This window comes from Sesamum indicum, linkage group LG8, assembly GCF_026168435.1.
Source record: "Sesamum indicum cultivar Baizhima isolate 11 linkage group LG8, ASM2616843v1, whole genome shotgun sequence".
In the NCBI taxonomy this organism is placed as follows: Eukaryota; Viridiplantae; Streptophyta; class Magnoliopsida; order Lamiales; family Pedaliaceae; genus Sesamum; species Sesamum indicum.
In genome coordinates this window covers 17873141-17889456 of record NC_142664.1, presented here as the reverse complement: position 1 = coordinate 17889456, position 16316 = coordinate 17873141, and the positions used below count along the sequence as shown (strand labels likewise).

The 16316-nt window shown below is 37.9% G+C and overlaps 4 protein-coding genes and 1 long non-coding RNA gene across 7 annotated transcripts; 2 read left to right on the top strand and 3 right to left on the bottom strand.

The window, feature by feature from the left end:
* Window positions 1-1783: 1783 nt before the first annotated feature.
* LOC148787263 (uncharacterized) lies at window positions 1784-4103 on the bottom strand. The gene is made up of 2 exons (XR_016067028.1): window positions 3838-4103; window positions 1784-2179 (listed from the first exon to the last, which is right to left on the bottom strand). It is a non-coding gene; the product is annotated as an uncharacterized LOC148787263 (long non-coding RNA).
* Window positions 4104-4169: 66 nt separating this feature from the next.
* LOC105167948 (E3 ubiquitin-protein ligase CSU1) lies at window positions 4170-6014 on the top strand. Its single transcript, XM_011087845.3, has 2 exons — window positions 4170-4557; window positions 5190-6014. The coding sequence occupies exons 1-2, from the start codon at window positions 4319-4321 to the stop codon at window positions 5863-5865; spliced, it is 915 nt and encodes a 304-aa protein (XP_011086147.1). The 5' UTR covers window positions 4170-4318; the 3' UTR covers window positions 5866-6014.
* A 570-nt stretch (window positions 6015-6584) lies between these two features.
* Window positions 6585-9025, top strand: LOC105167947 (protein PLANT CADMIUM RESISTANCE 8). The gene is made up of 5 exons (XM_011087844.3): window positions 6585-7090; window positions 7377-7440; window positions 7553-7717; window positions 7909-7974; window positions 8120-9025. Exons 1-5 carry the CDS (start codon window positions 6819-6821, stop codon window positions 8279-8281), a joined length of 729 nt encoding a protein of 242 aa, XP_011086146.1. The 5' UTR covers window positions 6585-6818; the 3' UTR covers window positions 8282-9025.
* LOC105167946 (uncharacterized) lies at window positions 9004-11699 on the bottom strand. 3 transcript variants are annotated; one of them, XR_016066801.1, is made up of 4 exons: window positions 10909-11699; window positions 10691-10755; window positions 10312-10365; window positions 9004-9233 (listed from the first exon to the last, which is right to left on the bottom strand). XR_016066801.1 is itself a non-coding variant. In XM_011087843.3 (3 exons), coding segments are annotated over exons 1-3 (642 nt in total). In that variant the 5' UTR covers window positions 11485-11699; the 3' UTR covers window positions 10099-10364. The 3 variants fall into 3 exon arrangements, 1 of the variants encoding a protein (XP_011086145.1); XR_016066802.1 differs by lacking the exon at window positions 9004-9233 and adding an exon at window positions 9308-9637; XM_011087843.3 differs by lacking the exon at window positions 9004-9233 and having other exon boundaries at window positions 10099-10365.
* A 579-nt stretch (window positions 11700-12278) lies between these two features.
* Window positions 12279-16248, bottom strand: LOC105167945 (Octicosapeptide/Phox/Bem1p family protein). Its single transcript, XM_011087841.3, has 2 exons — window positions 16063-16248; window positions 12279-13824 (listed from the first exon to the last, which is right to left on the bottom strand). The coding sequence occupies exon 2, from the start codon at window positions 13814-13816 to the stop codon at window positions 12554-12556; it is 1263 nt and encodes a 420-aa protein (XP_011086143.1). The 5' UTR covers window positions 13817-13824; window positions 16063-16248; the 3' UTR covers window positions 12279-12553.
* Window positions 16249-16316: the final 68 nt, after the last annotated feature.

Genomic DNA, 16316 nt, shown 5'->3' with positions numbered 1-16316 from the left:
TTGGTAAGGCTAACTACATCTCTAATTGCGGATACCGTCTGAAAACAAATTGACATGGGAAATGATCATTGGACTTAGGTGGCATTAAAACAAATTTATCCGATTCTCATCTATATTTTATTATTAAGTGAGAGTATTTTTTTGATATTTCATTTTTTTAATTTTTTTTTCCCTCTCATTTTAACTTATTATGCTCTCTAATCTCAATTTCCACATCCCTTTTTATATCTTATTTTTTCAATGATTTCTCTTTGTATTTTTTTCTAATTAATATGTTTTTTAAATAATAATTTATTTTAATAAAATTAATTATATAAGTGGGTCATATATGTTCGTTCTAGATAAAATCCATCATCTGTTGTGTGGCCCACCACTAAGGATTTGGTGTGCAATAATTTTCATAGTTAAATTATTAGTTGGCGTTGGCAGGATGGGCATGAATTTGAAGTAAATGCACTTGAATGGCTGCAATTTGATTAAGAAATAAAGTTAGAAGTCAAGAAGCAAAGTTAGAAGGTAGATGAGTATGAAAAGGACCGTCGGAAGTTCCCAGGAAAGAAGGCTCATTACAGGGACACTTCACTGCTCCCAATCATATGACATCATGATAATCACTTGGGAGGGTTCATTGGTTTTTGTGGTTTGCAAGTATTACGTAGGATAATTAAGGATGAATCCAAAATAGGGGAAATTGCTGCTTTTATTTCTTTTCTAATATTTTTCTTTGAAGATCCCCAACTGAAATACATCCCCAGAGGAGTTAGATCCTTTTTCATATGATTAAATACAATAATAATATTTTTGAAAGATGTTAATCTAATGTGTTTTGAGAGGGTATTTGTGTAAATTTTGTCTCTGACCAAGTGTTGTAGTTGTAATTACAATTATTATAATTTCAAGAAGTATATTTATAATTTTGTAAAAAACATGAGGTGTTTTGTATTTCAACGTAATCTCGAAAAATATCAATGTAATTTATCCTAATAATAATAGACATGAAACCCTTTCTTAAAAAGAAAAATATAAATAAAAAAGACAACGCAACTCAAAACTTATTAGAAAAAAGAGTAGACTACAATTCTTGATCTAGGAAATAGTGACTTTTTTTTTTTCTTTTTTGGTTTTTCTCAAAAGTTCTGAGATCTATATATATTGTTCATGAAAATTTTATGTATATTAGTTTTTAAGGAGGAGGTAAAATACAAGTAATCCCTTTTCCATAATACCTCATGCATGTTGTTCTTCTAGAAGATAGTAAAGTGACAGAAATTTCAGGTTTTTGTACGATCATTTATGAAGGCTTTTGAGGAAAATGTTGGATAAGGTGGTTGGAATAAGTAGATGTAGTAGCGTATATATCCTATTCTTGCATTGCATTTGCATGTCGTCTGGAAGGAAGCTGCTTCGAATTTCATTTACTGTTATTATACTTTGGAAGATATCATATGGGAAGATCTTTGAATGAGTCAATATATGAATTAAAATAACTCATTTTTCTCTCTTTCTTCTTTTATATGTTTTCTTCTTCTCCATATTCCTCCAAAAAATAGCAACTTTTTTTCTCAATAAAGAAGCAATAGTTTATCAAAAACACAATTTTCAAGAAGTAAGCAAACGCATGAATGATGGTTTAGTCTCGTGGTTGAGCTAAAATTAAAGTCTCCATCTCATGAATGAGTTCAAGGTTATTGTAATTTGTTTACTGCCATATTGATGTATTAGTTAAATCGATATAATACCAAAAAAAAAAAAAAGTAATCATATGCATTTTACAAGTCAAAGATCAAACAAGAACGTAACTCGGATCCCATCCCGAAATGGTTGATCTGACCCCAGAGAATGGCACGGGAGAGTGAAATAGTAAAATCATATTAGGTCTTACAGGACAATATCCCACATCAAGATGATGTTGAGGTGAGGAATTAGGACGTCTAACACTCTGAAATTTTGGGTGAGGACCGGTCTGGTCTTTTGGCTTTTAGTTTCCATGGATGGCCCCAACATCACTTGTCCTACCTCTGAATCAGACATGTCATTGCCAATTGGTACGAGAACCGTGCTTGAACAGGGGCCTGCTATTACAAGTTGGAAAATGGACATTGCCTCCTACAGATGTCTCTTACTGAATTATCAACCACCACCATCACAACCACAGACAAGCTCACAGCTAACGTTATTGCTATCAAACAATACAACCACATGAAACAACCAGATCAAGATGAATATGACAGAGCTGATAGAAGGAACAAGATTAGAGTAAAGAAAGCCAGTTGCGTAAACTTTGATTAGATGTAAATGTGCAGACTAGTTTGAACAATAACATACAGCACATGCAAAGAAGTCAAATCTATTAGGGATCTAAATCGAAGAAAGAAACTCATCTTCAAAGAGTGAGTGTACACCAAAACAAGGCCTAAAAAGATATAAAGACCTCAATACAAGCACAGCATCTCTCTCACATGAGACAAATCCATATCCATCATGGTCAATTACACTGGCTCCTCCATATCATCGGCTCAGGAAGTCTGCTTAACATCTCTGTTGTACAAGCTTAATGAATTAATTCTCAAGAAGACATCAAATATGAGACCCACTGCATATATTTCTAAGCCACTTATAGTTTCTGAGATCAGGATGCCTCCACAAAGAAAAGAATAGATAAATAAATGTATGCTGCTTAATGGCCAAGAGGCAAGATCTACGTGATAAAATCTTGTCATTAGTACATATATTTCTTCAAGAGAATGAACTTGAGAAGATCTTGATAGTTGCCTATGGAGGTTCATAAGCAAGGAAACTTATACACTGCAGAATATGTACAATAAGCAGTTTCAATCATCTTGAAAAAGGTTTCCACAACAATCTGACAACTAAAACACAGAACTGATACAACAAATTTAGAACTCGAGGATTTCAACAGCTTCCAATTTGCATTGTAGACCTATGGACGAGCCATTTTGTGAGAATAAAATAAGCTTACAACTAGAGGTTTAGGGTGATTTTATTCTTCCCTTCAAATTGAGTAACATGTAAACGTCAATAATTTGCAGCAACGACCATCAGAAAATCCTCCTCTCATACTCTATCTACCAATTCAGAACCAAATTAAATAAATTTCTTTCAGCTACTTGGTTCTATTGGGCAAACTGTTCAAAAAACTAGAACGATAACCAGCATGCATTTTTCAATAGCTTCTAGGTAGGGGATCACCTTGTATATAGAGCATTACAACATCTTTTGGAGGATAACAGAAGATGAACTAATATGGGGCAGAAAGAGGTCATAAGTAAGGCTCAATTGAGCTTTAAAGAAACACATAGGAAGAGGTTAAATTAAGCTCCAGACAGTCATAAATACAGCAAGATTTGGAAAGCTGCAAATATTACAGAACATATTTGGACTGATGTAACCCAAAATAACTTCACCATAATGTACACCCCAGCTCACTAATCCAACACTAAAACGCAAATCCTCAAGCTCACCCTAGAAAATCAAAAAACTCTAACTCCAAATACTACCAAACTTCTTCCTGCTCAGAAGCTTGCTTTGCGCCTTTAAAGTTCCCAAGATGCCAACATCATTTTACAAGCGGAAGCCACAAACTTCTGATCATTATCACTATCTCGCTCATAAAAGAAGCATTCCATCTCCAGACAAAGCCTCATTTTCTCCTTCCCGCTATCCTATTTCCTTCTCATCTACTGAAAAGTCGGGAACTTTTTTGGTATCATTCCTAATCCCCAAAACAGTCTACAATTATTTCAGAGTTACAGCCCACAGGATATCGCCACAACCACTCATTTATAAACTCAAACAATTAAGGCAATCAAGCCAGACCTGTAGTCCAATCAGAAGCATCATGATATACATTCTCTTCTTCCTCGGGCTCAGGAGTGTCCTTTTCCACCGCACCTTCAGTGGACCGCCACCATTGGCATAGGCGGAGGTTAGGGGCAGTAACTGTGAATGACTGAGCGCCGGAAGAAGAAAAGGCAGAGAGAGAAATCAGATGCTCTTGGGTGCACGTGCACCCAATTCGTGTGTTTTGTTTTTTTTTTTTTTTTAAGGGAAAGTACTAATTTACAAATCCTTTTGACGGCAAAAGGGAAAAACCGCTTTTGCCCCTACAACTAATATGCAATGACCTAAATCCCCTTAGACGGCAAAAGGGGAACTGCTTCTTTACTTCTGTAACCTGTTTGATAGAACAAATCCCTGCACTGGATTTTAGGGTTTCTTTTTAGCTATTCCCCTAATTTCCCAATTGAAGGTATTTTCGCGATTGTTCCGAACATCCTGTGCATAGTATATCAGGAAAATGCCTCAAAGGCACTCGAAGAACAATAATGATTTAGCATTCTTCACGTACGATGAGAAGCGGAAGCTGGGCTACGGCACGCAGAAGGAGAGATTGGGCAAAGATTCTATTAAACCCTTCGATGCGTGTTGTCTCTGCTTGAAGCCTTTTATCGAACCCATGTCCTGCCTCAAGGGCCATGTTTTCTGTAAAGAATGCATCCTTGAGTGTCTCTTAGCGCAAAAGAAAGATATTCAGAGGTTCGTCTCTTTGTTTATTATGTCAATTCGTTATACTTATATTTGTTTATGAGTGTTTTTAGTAGTTTTATGTTGAAATTGGTAGTGCTCGCAGGTCTTTGTAGTTTCCGATTATTGAGAGTCGGTTTGGTTGATAATAGCGACAATCATGCACTGATTAGGAGTCCCTTTGTGTTATAATGATGAATTGTCTTAAGAAAATACTGTACTGATATGAGGACTGGCGATCGCTTATGAAAAAATATTTTCCCAATGAATTCTGCACTATTCCTTGACCACTTTATGCATGAATAAACTTCTTATGTGATATGTGTTGCTTCTCATATGATATGCATTCTTTAAGTTTCTTGCTTGCAGAAACTAGACTGAACCTCATAGGGTTCTCCATTCTTTTTTGCTAGTTTTATGGTGCCAATTTCATGGGCATTAGGTTGTATGTAATCATTATTATACATGCTTCTTTGAAGGCCTAATGTGCCTTGTGTAGGAATAACAAGTTTTGGCTGTCATCACAAAGCTGTCGGCTATATGAATGGATTGATTGAACAAGTCAACTCATGTTTTTGGTTTGGTTTCAGAACATCTGTTTTTATTCTAACTGTTGTACTGAGAGAGGTTTATATTACCTGCAGAAAGCTATCAGCCCATGCTGCTCAACAGAAGCAAGAAAAAGAAGAAGAAGAGGAGAGACTAATGCTGCAAAAAGCTAGAGAGCTTGATGCATTTGATCAGCAGAACCATGGGGCAGTACCACAGTACAACGATAAGAACTATAACAGAGACAAGAATGGTTTCCACGGGGCAAATAGTGTAAAGACCACCTCATATGAAGAGGAAGCACTCCGGACCATGAAGGCATTTTGGCTGCCTTCTGCGACACCCGAAGCTCCTAAAAAGGTAGAGGCCCCCTCAACAGACACAATTTGTCCAGAAGGGAAGGAAAAACTAAGACTAAAGACTCTTTTTCCCATCTATTTTACGGAAGACACTAGTGAACAGAAGAGATCGAGTTTGCTTGATAAGACATATATCTGTCCTAGCTGCAAGGTCACACTGACAAACACGCTCTCACTTGTGGCCTTGAGTTCCTGTGGGCACGTCTTCTGCAAGAAGTGTGCTGATAAATTCATGGCGGTTGATAAGGTTTGTTTAGTATGTGATAAGCAATGCAAAGAGAGGAATCTTGTCAGTTTGGCAAAGGGAGGCACTGGTTTTGCAGGACATGGAGATCATCTTGAAGCAACAGATTTCAAACATTTAGGAAGTGGTTCAGGGCTCGGGCTTGTAAGACCTGCAGCAAAGACTTGATCCTGAGATGCTATTACATCCTGTTGGATTTGCAACTGTATTCATGTTCTTTTCTGCGTGGTTCGGATCGAGATTTCCTCTCGTTGTTTTATCTTGTTTGGATGTATCCACAAAAATAAAATAAATAAATATATGTTAGTTGTACTGTATTATTGGTGAATGCAAAACCTTCTCAGTTCTATAATCAGACCCTTGAGCTGCCACTTAAATTACAAGATCAATGTAGTCTTTGGAAAAGCCCTCGATTTCCAACGTTTTCCTCCCTATTTCTTAAGTTATGTTGTGTGTAAATTACGGTAAGGTGGTCCATCAGCGTACGCATATCAAAGTCAACAGTATTGGAGGAAAATTCGGTATATAGGGTGCATGTTTCCCCCTCAAGAAAAATAGCTACTTTCAATAACTTTTGTGGTTCCAGGGCGGAGAACTATAATTGGCAAAGACAGATGTTTGTAAAATGTAATAACTGGTTGTAATGCAAAAGTATAGGTATTTTGACTTGTTTGATTATGCGACACTTGTGAATGCACTGAATGAGTGTTGTTAGTTACTTTGACTTTTACACGAATTGCTCGATCGTTGTCACGTAGCAAGCACATTGCATATTCTTGGACGATAACACCAAAAATAGAGTAGATTGTTAGCTCGTGTTGTAAACAGACAAAAAAAACTTTAAAAAGACAGGGGTGGTAATAAAAGTTCCTCCCCAGCCTTATTCACGGGCACACTTAGACCGCAGCATCCGCAGCCCCCGCAAGTGTCCTACTTCTGCCATAAAACTCGGACCAAAAAATATTACTTTGACCCATTCTTTTCGTGCTGTTTTTGTATACACTTCTCTCTTAAAATCTCAAATAAACATGTCACGTTAGCAATTGCATATAAAAGGTTTGAAGGGCTTGGCTACACTGGCAAAAGTGGTCGTTAAGAGAGAGAGAGGCTACCCCTTATGAATGATGGCTGCCATGGGAAAGGAAGAAGGCAGAGTGAAGGCAGGGGGCGAGGAGGAGAAGTTGTTGATGGATGAGGTGACGGTGTTGGATCTTGACATTCTACGCTCAACGATCGCCATGCATGCAGAGAAAGGCGGACTAGGCAAATTGAATGGGGAGAAAAAATTTGTATCTGATTACACTCAGTATGGAGGGGGAGTGTTTAGAATGTGGGAAGGTGAGCTTGTTCGTGACTGCTTGAATGATGGAAAGATAGCAATACAATCCACCTGGTATTAGTTTTTATCTGCTTATCATGGTTTCTTCTTCTGTCTTTGATTAAAAATAGAAAAAAGGGTCTATTGATGTGTTAGAACTTGACTCTCTGCTCTCTTATTAAGTTCTGTTTCCCATTGGCTTAGTCTCAACATTTTAATTCAATATTCATGTCATTCTGCTAAGACACATTCTCAAATTGTGAGTTGAGTTAGATTTGAGCTAAAAAAAAAAAGCATTTTTTTTCGATGTATTCTCAATTTGTGTGATGATTTATTGTAATTTGATTGGCGTGCATTGTAGTTGTCCATGTTACAGATTTGGAAAGAACATGCAACGAGCTGGATTTGGGTCTAGTTTTCTTCAGGTAAATACTCATCATTCTTCAGTTTCTCCTGGCTTTCTTGATTTACATTATAACGTTCTTGCAAGCTTCTTCCATGGCTTGATTTCATGAGTTCAACATATGGATTGTACAGGGATCAATTTACTTGATTCTTGTCGTCATTGCCATGTCCAACCTACTAGCATTCATGATCACCCGGAGCTGCTGCTTCCTGTGTTTGGCTATTGCGTCCACTGCCTCAGGTGGAATATATGTGGGATATTACCGGACACAAATTAGAAAAAAATTCAAAATACAGGTAACTATTCCACTTATTATTACCCTAAACACTTGTAGTCAGATCGAATCTCAGAAGTTGTCCATATAATTCACCCTTTGGTACAATAAATAGATTCTTCGCTAACATTTCATCGAAATCGTTTATTTATTCCTTCATCCTATGCATGTTTTACTTTTGAAAAATTAATGAAACATGCTTGTCTTATGCAGAGCGGGGAGAGTTTTTTGGATGACTGTGTTTTCCATCTTATTTGCCCCTGCTGCACCTTATGTCAGGTCTATATCTCTTGTCATCCCATTTCACATTTAAGATGTGCCTAAAAAATTCATGGCAGACCCACAGAAACGTTATAAAAGCACAAGTTCATTCTTTCTTAAACCTTTTGACTTAGAAACTTGCTTTCTACTCCGACTGGTACAGGAATCTAGAACACTGGAGATGAACAATGTCCAAGACGGCATCTGGCAAGGCAGAGGGGAAACGGTATGCACTGGAAGCTTCTATGAGGATAACAAACCATCCTCATTGTTAATTCCACCTTCTGTTGTGTCAACAAAGTCTCCTGACTCCCATAGCATTTGAAGAATTCCATATCAACTCCTGAGGTAAACCGTATTACTGCTTTGGTCCCTCCACCACGAGTGAGGTCTGTGTTTTGATATAAAGGTTCAATATAATGAGTTCGGAGGTCAAAGGAATCTTCGTTAAGTTATCATGTGCTGGATCGGAGAATTGCATCTTCCAATTTTTGCAAAAATATCAAATGTTTTTTGGAGTTGGATGCCAAGGAAGATGGTTGTAGTTCCACCTGCATCAAATTCTTCATTGCAACAAGTTGAGTGCAGCTTAGCTTAGGCCAGTTCACCGTAGAGATATAGATCGTAGACTAGTTCTTCATAGTCTTCATATGAACATTTTAGTACGTACAGGGAATCAACCCTTTTTCAGTAGGTTCCGTAATTGATCAGCTGTGAGATTCTGATGCCATGTGCTGAAGATGGTTTGTCTCAGTGGCGGCATTTTTCTTTCTTGTTTCGGTATCACAAGTGAGTGAATTTTCCCAACATATGGACTTGGACGGTAAGATGAATTTATGGGGTCTAATTTTTTATGCTTTTGCACCGATGGTGCTATTAAGAATAGAGATAAATATCACACAATTGATGAATCAAATCACCATGGAGAGGGAAAGGGCCTGAATAGGAAGATATAAATCCTGAGCAGTAAAGTCAATGACAGTAGGATTCTTGCCTAAAACATATGTGTATGAGACTAACAGCGAGAGAGATGGGAGGCAAGGGGAATAAACATGAGTGAATGATCAACTTAAACTAGAAGCTAATAGGAGGGTCACACTTATCAGTATGTTGTGATATTAACACGAGGACATGACTAACTAAACATTGCAAGCAATTAGGATTCTGCTCCCAATAGCATGTAGGGAATGAGGTCTAAGATAACATAATAGTATCTTAGGAAACACAAGACCAACAAAACATGGGTCTAGATATCATAAAATGGTCCATACTCCACCCTGCAAATGAAGAAAAATGGGATGATTAATTGAATACTCTACAAGACGTTGGGCCACACTAAAAATGGAGGAAAAGATTTGGGCATTTAAGCATCTCAACATCCACAAGGAGAAGCCGTGAGAATTGAGAAGGGACGAAGTGTTGGAAGTACAGAGAGGAATCAATTCTACAACATAAGCAGAGATTGCTATGTTACAATTGCTACGCAAGCATGAGTGAAAGCTTTAAGTGTCTAGATAACAAGAAAACAAACAAACAGGCATTGGTCGCATTTGGGTTTCCCTTACACCAATTATTGATAAGTGACAGCTACTTGAATGTTTTCTGGTTAACATGTAACAACAAGCTCCATGTTGCCCAACTCCTCCATTCCTTCAACTTTTGGCTAATAGTTTGCGTATTCCTACCATTTGCATCAAAACCTTTATTTTAGCACAGCATTTTCAAATATCCATCGAGAGGCTTCTTTTATGCAACTTCGTTTAACTTCAAAAAATTATAAGAATTGACTGTCAGGGAATTGTTTACTCTCACTAACTTACCTTTTCCATCAATGTATTGGGACATTGAGCACGGTATGATAAGGCAACATGAGCCAGGGATACTAACATAGCATTAGATTTAGGTAAAGAATGAAGAATATATCATCTGAACTTCCAACCTTGTGTAGGCCCAGGGGCAGAACTATCCTCCCAATACAGAACCAGAGTCTCTGTTATATGTCCCTAATTGAGTGCAATTTCATAAACAAAGTTCTGCTCCCAAAGGAAAATCAGGAAGCCTTATCACTTTATTAATGCATTCAAGATCAGGACTCTTCAAGATAACATTCAGTACCCCTGAAAGCCAATATAAGGTAGTGCATGCTGACAAAGGTTTTCCAATTCATTTATTCAAAGATTACATCATAATCTTCACAGATAAGGGGAAAAAAAAAAAAGATAACCACTTAAAGCCTCTATATTCTAGATAAAAACTAAGAAACATGATAAAAATTAAAATCGTATATCTATCAATCTATTCAGCAGTATTCTCATCTTGTTTGCATAACTCAGTAATATACCCCAACATAGGTACCTTTGAAGCAAACCAATTGCTTTCAGAATCTACATATCAACATTGAATCTGCCTCTGCATATCACATTATCAAACAATTAGCTTAGCACGACAATCGTATACAACAGCAAAAGAAACTTGAGAAACTCCGGCAATCCACGATGAACAAATGCAATTACGGATCAAACATGCAAGAGCACACAACCGGTTTCATCTACATTATCTTATTTACCTCTGCAACTGCAATTTCCATAGTCATCTTTTATCAAATATTAGTCTATCCTTCACTAATTAAAGTCTGCAATTACACAAAATCATAAATACACAACACGTCTAGGGCATGCATACACAACAACTTCACTAATATCCGGAAACCAAGGAAACAAAGAGAAGGCCGTACCAGAGCATCATAACCCGATACGAGTCAGCTGTAACCCCCACCAAGTATAATCCAGGAAATACACTCTGTCAGAACACAGAACACACAGAAAAAAAAATAAAGAAAAAGGAAAAATCACGAATGAATTCTCGTTTTGTTCTAAATAAAAATCAAGCAGCGACGCAGCAGGAGAAAAAAAAAGAAGAAGAAAAAGAAAAAGGGATGTCAAGCCCACATACATCGAGTTGTTTCTGAACGTTCTTAGGCCATCGTCTTGGCCTGCGGGCGGGCCGGCCGCCTGTCAAAGCATAAACATCCTCTTCGATTTCTTCCCTCGATAGCGAAATCCAAACTTTCCTCTTACCCCTTCTCTCAACTCCACCATTCTGCTGCCTTCCTTCCACCAACCCCCTGAGCCGCTGTGACTTTACCCCGTTACTTTTGCTATAGCCTTTGTTATCATTATTCTCAGCGCCCGTTTCTTTATTGGAAGTCGAAGACGCTCTTATGATCTCCCTCCTCGGTCGCAAGTTCCACGGTTTGTCATCCTCATTATCCTCCTCTCCCATCGGCAAAACAGAATCTTTCCGTGAAGAACCGACAGGCGGTTGTTGCTTAGGATTGGTGAGTCGCGTTCCGGGGTCGGAGTCAGGATCTTGGAAGCGGTGTTGATGTTGATCAGGGGAGTCTCGACGGCGGAAGCGGTGGTGTTGGGAACTGGAGCCAGGGGCGGAGGAGGCGTTCTTGTGGGCCCATTTGAGGTGGGGCAAAGAGAAGTTGTGCAATGGTTGAGATTTCACGGGTGGCGCCGCCATCAGAACCGCCGCATGTACACTAAATACCCTCGTTTTTGTCGTATGTAGAAGAGTTTGAAGGGAGATGAAGAGGGTTTGTAGCAGGAAATAGGCAATGAAACAGAGGAGAGGAGTGGGAAGTGGGAGAAGGGTAGAGAGTAGTAGAGAGACTGAGGCGCAGAGGGCACCGCACTCGTCTTATGTTATGTATGTGGTGTGTATATTATGCATGTGTTCAACATACATATGTAGTAGGAAGGCTAGGCGTTGGTTTCTCTAGTCTAGGGCGTGTTTGGCACCGAGGGAAAACTGGTTGCTTCAATTACCACTTTTACCTTTTGATTTATTAGAAAATACTTTGAACTGTCTAATTGACTTGAGAAAAATGAGCTCAAAAAATAAATTTTTTATCCTGAAAATCTAAATAAATAAATAGCATGTGGGCAGAATATATCCCATGATAAAATAAATATACATACAGTATGTGGTTTTCTTCAAAAAAGAAAAAGACTGAAAACAAAAAACTGTGCTGGAGCGGCCTCATGCACCGATAGTGGCGTGGCTGATAAAGCTTGTTGAGAGGATCACTCCCTTCCAAGGGGCATATGGGCTTTGCTAAATGGTATGTGTTTGGGTTTGGTGTTTTTTGTTTTTGGGCTCAATTCAACATTGCGCTTATTTATTTGAACTAGAAAACATTCAAATATCAAACAGTTTCAGGTATTAATTTTATGGATATTGTTTTAACAATTCATCAGTTGTGGATAATATTATGAATATAAATTCAAACATCTTACTCCAAACAAAATCACAAGTAAAAAGAATCCTCACGCCTTTCACACACCTTTATTTCTTAATTATATATATATATATATATGTACACTTACCTCCACATCAAATATACTGTAAAATTTTCTCACAACATTTGTGCATTAACAAACCCCCCCCCCCCTACTCACCAACTAATTATTACAATCCAATTTCAAATACATTACAGTTTAATTATATGTCCATGGAACCAACTCTTCATCATCCAATCAAATCTCACATATACCTGTTTAATGAAGCTGCACACCACATCTACAATTCCTCAAGATCCTCCTTGGGAGACCCGACCCGACATCGCATCTGCACCGGATCCCTGCACTTCTTCCCCACCCGAAACCACCATTCCCGGGTAAGAACCAGGTACAACGGCCATGTTTCTTGCCCCATAGTACATTGCCTGACTTGCATTGTCGGTGATGATTCGAGCAGGCATATCGTAGGGCCTCACACCTGCTCCATATACTTGATTCACGCCTGGAAACCCCATGGGTACTTGACCCTGTGCTACCGGGTATGGTTGGACGAACTGTGCCCGAATAGGAACCGGTTGAACGGAAGCGTTCCCGGCTTGAACATGACTTCCAGGCACGTAATATACTGCAGGAACGGGCTGCATAGCTGGATTTGGGTAATGCCACATTGCACCACCCGGAAACCCGATCGGTTGAGAGACCATTTTCTCGTTTACCATTTCACTTTCCTTGTTTTCCACAAATTGAACCGTGTTTACGGGTTTGGTTTTCACCGGCGGAAGATCCGGAATTACAGGTGGGGCAAGCGATGATGACGTGGAGCAGAACGGTGAAGAAACAGCTGGAGCGGGTGAACCCGGGTCGGACATTGATATGTTGTCGTTCAAAAGGTTTTTGTTTCTGATCTTGGTGGTTTCTTTCGAAACATCATCCGAATTATCCAACCCGAACAAATAATCCGGCACTTCAGACACAATAGACGACACCTCAGACCTGCCGCGCTCAAGAACCGGTCCGGAGCCCTGTCCACCGTTGAGAGCGTCCACAAACCAGTTCTCGCGCTTAGCCGAGCCATCAAGGAGTGAATTAATACTGGTAGCCCTGGAATCATTACTATCAGCGGGGAAAAGAAAGAGCCTGAGCCGAGCCGATTTCTGGCCCTGACTCAGCCGATCGTATTCTTCCATCATGTTTTCAACGTCTTCATCAGCCGTGACAGTGATGAGTGCGTCCAGGTCCTCGTTTGGAAGCTGGTACTTTATGTTGATATTGGTGGTACCTGCGAGCTTGGAGAGTTTGGACAGTAGAGCGGCGAAGGTGGTGTGGCGGTGAACGGCGACGATACGGGTGTCGCCACCGACGTAGCGGAGCTGGTTGTCATGTGGGCGGGGGAGGATTTTGCCACCGAAGCTGCACATAAAACGGATTCGCGCTTGCAGAGCAGAGGCGGTGCTGTCTTCATGGAGGAGATGGTGGTGGTCGGAGCGTGGAGTGGAGGCGACGGAGTCGGGGAGGCCGGAGTCCGGGTCGTTGACTGGAAGGTGTGAGGCCATAAATAAATCTGCAAATTCGTATGAGAGAAAAACGAAAGGTGAGGCCTTGGGCTGTCTGTATCTATATTCGGCGCTGTCCAGATTATGGAGTTAGTGGAGGAAAGGATATAAATGAACAACTGTTAGCGTACGAAATTGGGAAGAATGTCTTCACCGGGTCTTAAATTTTAAACTCAATTTGTCTGTTATGCATTCCGTCTCACAGACTAATCAAATACGAAAATTTTTTACTCAAATTAAATCAAAACAAATCAATCACAAAATAATTATGATATCTTTTTATACAATTGATTATTTATTTTAAATTATACGTATCGAATTTTATCTAATTTGTAGCAATTATATAACAAATACAACACAATTACCGTGTAAATGATGTATAATTTTAAAAATAATGAATCATAACAAGTATATCATACTTACTATATGATCAATTTAATTTGATCGAATCTGACTTGAATAAAAAAAATTCATATTACACTTATCATATAAATATTATGAATTTTATTAAATTCGATCTTAATCAGAATTTTCCCTACAACACGAACTGTTCTATCTCTTATAATCGTTGATTCTTTTTTTTTTTTTAAATAAAAAAAATTGATGTTAATTTTGACGTGGGGTTATAAGCATCAAAAACTTGTCTCTTTCACCAACCATCATTACAACCATAACTGCCAAGAACTCTAAAAATTCAGCCCACCCACACAACACTGGCCGAATTTCAGTATTTCAAAACTACACTATTAATAATAATAATAATATAAAAAATACAAAATTAAATATCAAATTAATATTACCAATCCCTGTAAAATAAATCAAAATACAAAGTTTAATTTTAATTATAATTAATCAATATTTATCTTAAACTCTCCCTACCGAACCACAATCAAAAATCATTATGAAATCGTAATTAATTATTATTTTTATTATTTTTTTTTAATATCATACTCTGAAAGGTAATTTTTATATATATGGTTGCAAATGTTCATCTGACGAAGAAGAAAAAAACATTACTTAATACCAAATTGTATATATAAACCTGATTAGTATATCTGACGGAAAAAAAAAAAGTCGGCGTAGCCACATAATCCAGAGCTCTAATTGGTCGACAGGAAAAATCACAGCAAATATTAATTAATAATTGAACTAATACTTACCAGATGAAGAAAGCATAAGAGGTGAGGTAGTGGTGGTGGGGTAGCATCAACAACGCGACCACCAGTAGTCGGAAATTAAAATAATTAGGGGCGGCAAATTAATTAAAATAATATTATTATGAGTGAGAGTGCTGATTATGTCAACAGTGCAATTATGAAGAAGCAAAGCAAAGAGGTCCATAGACAAGGACCAATCTCATTTGCATAATTCACATTTTTTATTTTTTATTTTTTACTGTCTTTTTCCCGACCATTTATTAAAGTTTAAAATTGTTTTTATCGAACTAATTAAATAATATAAATATAATGCTAGTGGATGGGAAAAGTCAAATGAGAAATTATTGGTGGGCATGAAGAGAATCCCTGTAAAAATATTTAAACCCTGTAATTTGTTTATATAAATTATTCATATTTTTTTTTTTTGTATAATTATCGATGACGGTAAAAAATAAGAAGTAATTTACATAATATTATTAATATGTTTTAAGTGTATATGTATGATTTTTTAAATAAATGAAACTGAGTTGTGTAAATATACCATAGATCATAATCAACTGTAATTACATAAATATTAATTAATTATGTTATGTGGAGTGAAAGTAACTTAAAAAAGCATATTTATGTCACTCTCACACGCTATTCAGTAATTTTATTTAATTTTTAATCAAATCAAGAATAATAACTACTCCCAACACACCCACAATTGGTCTGGAAATCATTGGATTGGTCTTTAATCCATGGTGCTGCTGTTTTGGTGATTAAGACCAATATTACGAAAATACCCCCCACCCCCACCCCGGAACTAAACCAAATATTTTTCTCCCCAATTTATTTCCTTTCAGAAAAAAAATTATAATAATATCATATTTAACAATATTATGGTAATCATAATTATTACACGTTTATCGTACGTCTGAATATATTTTATAAATTATAACAAATGCGATACATTAAATTAAATAATTCTATCTCAGAAATAAAAAGGAAAGAATGAATGGCATCACTGAATGAATATAATTGAAATTGAGAAGATAACAGGTTTAAGTAGAGTTGATAGCCAGAAAAGGGAAAGAGAGAACAGCTTACAGCTGAAGTGGAGTCTCTGGGCCGGGCCTGCAAAATCAGGTCTTCACGTTTCCAAAACAAGCCATTGAGAATGGGGGTGGCGACGACGTATCGAGAGAGAGGATGCGAGGGAGAATTGATAGGTTAAGTGGGGGTGGGGGGACTGGAATTTTTGAAGGAGAGGTGGTGGGCCTGACGAGTGACGGGTGGTGGTGGTAGGACTTGAGAAAGCGCTTTAAAGCTGGTGCTGGGCCCCAACTCACCTATGGTTCTTG